Genomic DNA, 6,562 nt, shown 5'->3' on the forward strand with positions numbered 1-6,562 from the left:
TCGTCTCAGTTCCTATGCCTAAGAAGTTACTGATGATGGCCAGTATTGATGACTGCTACACATCAGCCAGGGGCTGCACTGCCACCCTGGGCAACTCTGCCAAGGCCCCCTTTGATGCCATCTCCAAGACCTACAGCTACCTGACCCCTGACCTCTGGAAAGACTGTGTTCACCAAATCTCCTTATCAGGAATTCACTGACCATCTTGTGAAAACCCACACCAGAGTGTCTGTTCAGAGGACCCAGGCTCCAGCTGTGGCTACCACATAAGGTTTTTTATACAAGAAAAATAAAGTGAATTAATCTGTTAAAAGAAAAAAAGAATTATTTAAAAGTACATGCAGGAGCCAGAAGAGACCCAGAAGAAGGCATCAGATTTCCTGGACCTGGAGTTACAGGCAGTTGTGGGCATGGTCATGTAGTTGCAGAGAGTCAAACCTGGACCCTCTGCAAGAGCTGTAAGAGCTCTTGGCCATCTCTCCAGCCCCAGATTCTTTGTCCTTAAAGACAGAGGTTTACTTTGTATACACAGGCCAAGCAAGCCTGGAACTTGTGACCTTTCTGCTGCATTCTCTTAAGTGCTGGGATTATAGACATGTACTATGCCTGGCTTTAATAAGAATTCTTACTAGACGTTTAACTAGGTCTTAAACTTTATTTGTTCTTCAAACATTCCCATATATATGCCTTGCAACATGACATAAAAATATCTAGTTCTTAGCCAGGCATGGTGGTACACTCCTGTAATTCCAGCACTTGGGAGGCTGAGACAGGAGGTAACAGAGTTGAGTCCAGCTACACAGTGATAAAAAAGGGTGGTGTGGAGGTTGGGATCAGTTCTTTACTGTGTCACAGCTAAGCTAAGGTTGTGAACGTATCTCCTAGACTGTGCAACCACAAAAAAGCTGTTTATCACTAATATAAACCCTCCCTTACCAGGTACATTTAAAAGAACAGTGGGCCAACAGAAGTCAAGGAAGGAAATTGCCTCTGTCTGCTTCATAGTTTTATGCCTAGCACCCGGCAAATTCTGACAAATTACTGTTCTTTAAATATTTGTTGAATGAATGAGTAACAAGACATCTCTACTACTGAATATTCCATATTCATCATTCTTAGGACAGTATATAAGTCCAGGGAAATGGTCAAAAACTCGATCTCTACAATATTAGGATTCAGTTAAATTTAATTCACTTGATAGTGTGTGATGATCCATAGACCTTTTGATTATTTTAACTAATTAATTAATTTACTTATTTATTGAGACAAGGTTTCTCTGTGTAGGTAGCCTTGACTGCTCTGGAACTTGCTTTGTAGACCAGGATGATCTTGAACTCACAGATCTGCCTGCCTCTGCCTCTCAAGTGCTAGGATTAGAGGCGTGCAACACCACCGCCCAGGGACCTTCTAATTTTCGACATACAGAAAAACAAAAACAAAACAAAACAAAAAACCCCCAAGATTCCTAAAAGCTCTGGTGACTGCTAACTTATTCATGTGACATGTGACATGCTTCCAATCTGGGCATCAAACAAAAGCCTCAGCGTTCAAAGTCAATCTTTATTTTCCAGTGCTGGGGATTACAGGCAAGGCCTCACACCCACCAGCTAAGTGCCCTGCCACAGAGCTCCAGCCTCGGCCTGTGTGCTCACAATCTTAGGCTCTCTAGTGAAAGCAGAATCAGACCCAGTTTGTAGCTGAACTCAGAATGTTTTCAACACATTGTTTCTTTTAAAGGGAATCCAAGCAGAGACCACAGAAAAAGCATCCTGCAATATTATTTCCTGACAGACTTGAGTTTTAAAATTGTATACTCACTGGCAAAACCAAATGTGAGCTTTAAATCTGGTAAAAAGCTTTCTGAACAGAAAATTTACTTATTGGAAAAAAAAAATCCTTACTCTCCTTACTTAGTGAATGAAAGTGTGCAAAGCAATGCCTTGCACTGGAGTCCATGGGGCATGCTACTAACATTTTTAGGTCCCAAAGTCAACACATTGGCCTTGCTAGCGTTGCAAGCCACATGTCCTTGTGGAAAAGGGACAACACTTTTGCTGCAACAGCGAAAAGAGCTCTTGCTGGAATGTGTTTGACAGAGTAGCTTTTAGAATGTGGGTTCTGAGCCTGGCGGTGGTGCACGCCTCTAATCCTAGCACTTGGAAGTCAGAGCCGGGAGGATCTCTGTGAGTTCGAGGCCAGCCTGGTCTACACAGTGAGATTCAGGACAGGCTCCAAAACTACACGGAGAAACTCTGTCTTAGAAAAAAAAAAAAAGAAGAAGAAGAATGTGGGTTCTGGAGAGAGAAGGTGTGAGTTCAGATTCAAGCTCAGTCTTGCTGTTTTAATTATTAGCTAAAAAATATCCATCTTCCACTAATCTTTGAAAAATACAGAAATGCGAGCTGATTAACAACTGACAACTCTGCTATCAACACTGCTAGGGTGTATACATAAGTAAAATCTGGGTGGAAATAGTCACAGCAGCATTTTTACAAAGCTCTAAGAATGGATCTTGCAATACAGTGATTACTCTAAGTTAGCTATTAGAAGTATTATTAATTAGCAAAAATTAGAAATGCCCATCAAATAGCTAAATCCTAAAGCAGTTTTTAATATGTGAAGCAAATGAGGACAGTAGAGTTAAATGCATCAACAACTGGACCTCAAAGATAATGTTAAATAAAAAAAACACACTGCAAAATAGCTTTCGTAAGATACCATCAAATGCCCAGGAATACTAAGACATGTAACAAAAATAGTAACATTTATATGCAAATAGGAAAGACAACATGGTATGCTATTAGGGGCTTCACTGGAATCTGCAATGATTATTTCTTAAAAAGAGACACAAGCAAAAAGGTTCATTATGTTATTCCTTATATCTTTCTAAGCATCTCAAACATTTCCTGATATATTTTTTTAAACAAGTGGATAACTTAATCAGAAGACTTAAAAATATGAATGAATTTTTCTTGGGTTATAATATGCTAGTTTCTCAAAAAAGAAAAATAGATCAAACATTAAAACTAGCTTCCATGATCAACTGTATTAGATTCATGCTAAAAGAATAAAACACCAGAAAGTTTGTATGTTTTGCATTTAGTTCCATTCAGTTCCATTCAGAAATTACAAAACACAAAAATCAGCCAGGTGGTTGGGGGCACACTCCTTTAATCTCAACACTGGGGAGGCACTGGCAGGTGGATCTGTGAGTTTGAGACCAGCTTGGTCTACAGAGTGCGTTCCAGAACAGCCAGAGATATACAGAGAAACTATCTTGGAAAAACAAAAAACCAAAAACAAAAACAAAAAAACAAAAAAACAAGCAAACAAACAAATCATTGTGGGAAAATCAGACATTTCCATGGATTGAGACTGAAACTTCTCTGGATTTGCTATGGAGCCCAGATGAGTTTGCAATCATGTGTCTCCTGTCAGCCTCGTGTTGGGAGAACAGGTTCGCAGGCCTGGCATCAAAAACATTGTTGATATAAACTCATTTCTAAACTCTAGAAGTTTCCTCCTGAGCTATTACAATCTTGGTCTAAAGCTCTCAAATGCTAGTCTGAAGAATTACAATTTCGATAAGACACCCTCCACACATACACCACCCCACCAAGACAGTGACAAAGAAATTAAAACATCAACAATTCACCAGCACACCAAGTCATAGAGCCTATAGCTCGGTTTACTTTTACAAACATCATATAATTAAGGTATACAAGAAGCTGGCAGTACCTATACCTATCGCGGCCTCCATCTCGAGCGCTGCTGTGACTGTAACTTGTGCAGAGTTTACTGAAGGAAACTAGTTTCAGGTCAAGTTCATTTTCCAGCTGTCGAGCTTGTTTCCTGAGATCTTTAAGGAAATTACAAAAGCAAATCATTTTCCTCCAAGAGATATCAAAATCATAAGACAATTTTGAAGAAAGCCAACTATCGTATATTGATCTCTGATCTAATTCCCCAGAAATGGAAGACTTACCCAAGAAAGTACACTAGCCATGTGTTTAAACTTCAGACAGGAGTGCTAAGAGAAGCCATGGTGAGTGAGACACACAACCTTTCTGTCACTCTTCTGAGAGACAGCCTGACAACCAATGCCCTAACATTCCTGAGCTTACTTTTACAGCAATAACCCAAAGTTGTAACTTGAAAACAAGAGAATATAAATCACAAAGATATGACAATGGTTTATGACTATCACATCAATTTACCAGCTAACTTTATAAGAAGCCTGCATTCTTTTGGTCTTTTTTTTTTTCTTTTCTTTTCTTTTTTTTTTTTTTTGAGACAGGGTTTCTCCATGTAATTTTGGTGCCTGTCCTGGAACTCGCTCTGTAGCCCAGGCTGGCCTTGAACTCACAGAGATCCATCTGCCTCTGCCTCCCGAGTGCTGGGATTAAAGGTGTGCGCCACCACCCAGCTTGCCTGCATTCTTTTTTAAAGAAATTTCCTTTTATGTTTCAAAGCTTTGCTAGGATTTATTATACAGGTAAAATACCTTAGTAATTAAACACAAAGAAAAAGCAAATCAACAAAAATTAAAAATGCTTTTTCAAAAACATTGGGGGAAAATAGAGGTTAAAAACAAACAATGCGGGGCTGGAGAGATGTCTCAGAGGTTAAGAGCACTGGCTGCTCTTCCAGAGGTCCTGAGTTCAATTCCCAGCACCCACATGGTGGCTCACAACCATCTGTAATGAGATCTGGTGCCCTCTTCTGGCCTGCAGGCAGAACATTGTATACATAATAAAAAAATAAAATCTTTAAAAAACAAAAAACAATGCACTATGAACAAGGTGAAATACAAATCTAACAGGTTTATTTAAAAGCATATGTTTTAAAAGTAGAAGCAAACAGATAAAAAGGAACAGATAAAAAGGTGTAACAGCTTGGCTTCTAAAGGACTGAATGAAAGAAGCCATACCAGGAAATTCATACATATATCTGAGTATTCTTATCATGGTGGAGTTTGAATGAAAGGCTAAACTACAGGAAGGAATAATGTAAGAACGTCTTAGGAGTATGAATGCAGTGAAAGGCAGGAAGCAGAATTATCCCACTTCGAATGTCAGCTCTGCCACCTACTGTCTTTGAGATTTACTGATGATTCAGTTCATCTAAAAACTTCAGCCTTCAGCTTAAAGAATCTAGCACAAGGTACATTGCCAACAATGGCTGGCTATGATTATTACAACATAGTGTTTCATAGCCTAATGACTATCAAAGAGACCAGTAGCCACCTCTACATAATTTAAAAGTAAATTTTAGCTACTACAAATATTGCCAATGGACATGTGAAATACATGTTTTAAACTCTAGTGATATTTCTCTAACTACAGTTTTGTCCAATGGGAAATATCAAGTAAAAAGCCTTTTGAAAATATGACAGATTGGAATTTAAAACTCAGTTCCTTATGTCAAGTGGTTGATAATGAGAATACCATACTTTCCAGGGGCTACATCGGCCAGAAAGAGGAAACAGGTTAAAACAAAAAGGGGGTGGGGGGGGGAGAAACAAAACAGTTAAATGAAAATGTGAGCCATTTCTGATCTCTGTGGCTCACCGTGGTCTAGGACTGTTTTATATGAATGGCCTCACTTGACTGGACCAGATTTCCAGGAATTAGACACACTTGAATGTTCTCTTGGTGAGAGAAGAATAGCACATGTATCAATTAGGACCCTTTATCATTTTAACAAAGCCGATCTTGGACTCCAGGACGGAAGGTAAAGTTATTTCCAGTATTCTGTACCCCATCCTCGATGAAGTCTCAATCTTAAATTGCCAATACAGGGGTCCAGGAGGAGACATTCCACGCAAACTTTCCCCAAGGCCGGGACTGACAAGTTCCTCTCACTCATTCTGACAGTGACCGCAACTCCAAGGTTCTGACCACTCGTCTTCCGGGCTCTGAATCTTCTCCTCGCAAGAGCTCGTCCCCAAAGCCCCATCCGCAAGAGTCTCACCACCCCTCAGGTACGTCCACCCGGAGCCTCGGCACCTCTTCCTCCCCTTCCCCGCTCCTCCACTCCGCCCAAACCCCTTCCCAGATCCGGCTCCCTCACTCCGCCCCAGCCTCTTTCTCAAGTTCCCAGGCCCGGGGCTCCTCTCGGACAACCTCGTCCCGCAGTGTGGCCGTTCCTGAGGTCTGTCTCTTCCCTCTGCTGCTTTCCTCAAGACCCAGCCCCACTCAGTCCCCTGGGCACCTGGCAGGACCCACCCGGAGGCCTCGCCCTCACCTTCCCAGTAATTGCTGGTTCCCGCCGCCATCTTTGTTGCCCAACGTCAGTCGGGACAGGAGAGTAGAGGCGTGGCGGGCCAGAGAGTCACCTCCACGCCTTCTTCCACCCGGAGCGCCAGGGATGATGGGATGTGCGAGTCTCCGTGGATAGCTCCACCTGGTGGACAGTTCGCTATTTTACAGCTTGAAGTGGCACGTTAGAAAACTTCGGTTTAGCTTATGACGCTGCCTGAATCTCTTTTCACGGCCTCCATCTTCGATTCGTTCGTCTAGGCTTGTTCCTCCTTTTAGCAGGTGACTGAGAGGAGAGACAC

At 41.5% G+C, this 6,562-nt stretch overlaps 1 protein-coding gene and 1 pseudogene across 2 annotated transcripts in view; one reads left to right on the top strand and one right to left on the bottom strand.

The window, feature by feature from the left end:
* Nucleotides 1–270, top strand: part of LOC118589325 — an 871-nt pseudogene extending 601 nt beyond the window's left edge.
* Nucleotides 1–6,325, bottom strand: part of Gosr1 (golgi SNAP receptor complex member 1) — a 38,513-nt gene extending 32,188 nt beyond the window's left edge. The window contains exons 1-2 of one of the 2 annotated variants that reach the window (XM_036196523.1): nucleotides 6,247–6,325; nucleotides 3,745–3,859 (exon numbers count right to left, since the gene is read on the bottom strand). In XM_036196523.1, coding sequence (XP_036052416.1) covers nucleotides 3,745–3,859; nucleotides 6,247–6,277 — 146 coding nt within the window. In that variant the 5' untranslated portion in view covers nucleotides 6,278–6,325. Of the gene's footprint in view, nucleotides 1–3,738; nucleotides 3,860–6,246 lie in introns of both variants that reach the window. The other variant, XM_036196522.1, reaches the window with a different exon arrangement.
* Between the last annotated feature and the right edge of the window lie 237 nt (nucleotides 6,326–6,562).

This window comes from Onychomys torridus, chromosome 8, assembly GCF_903995425.1.
Source record: "Onychomys torridus chromosome 8, mOncTor1.1, whole genome shotgun sequence".
Taxonomy (NCBI): domain Eukaryota; kingdom Metazoa; phylum Chordata; class Mammalia; order Rodentia; family Cricetidae; genus Onychomys; species Onychomys torridus.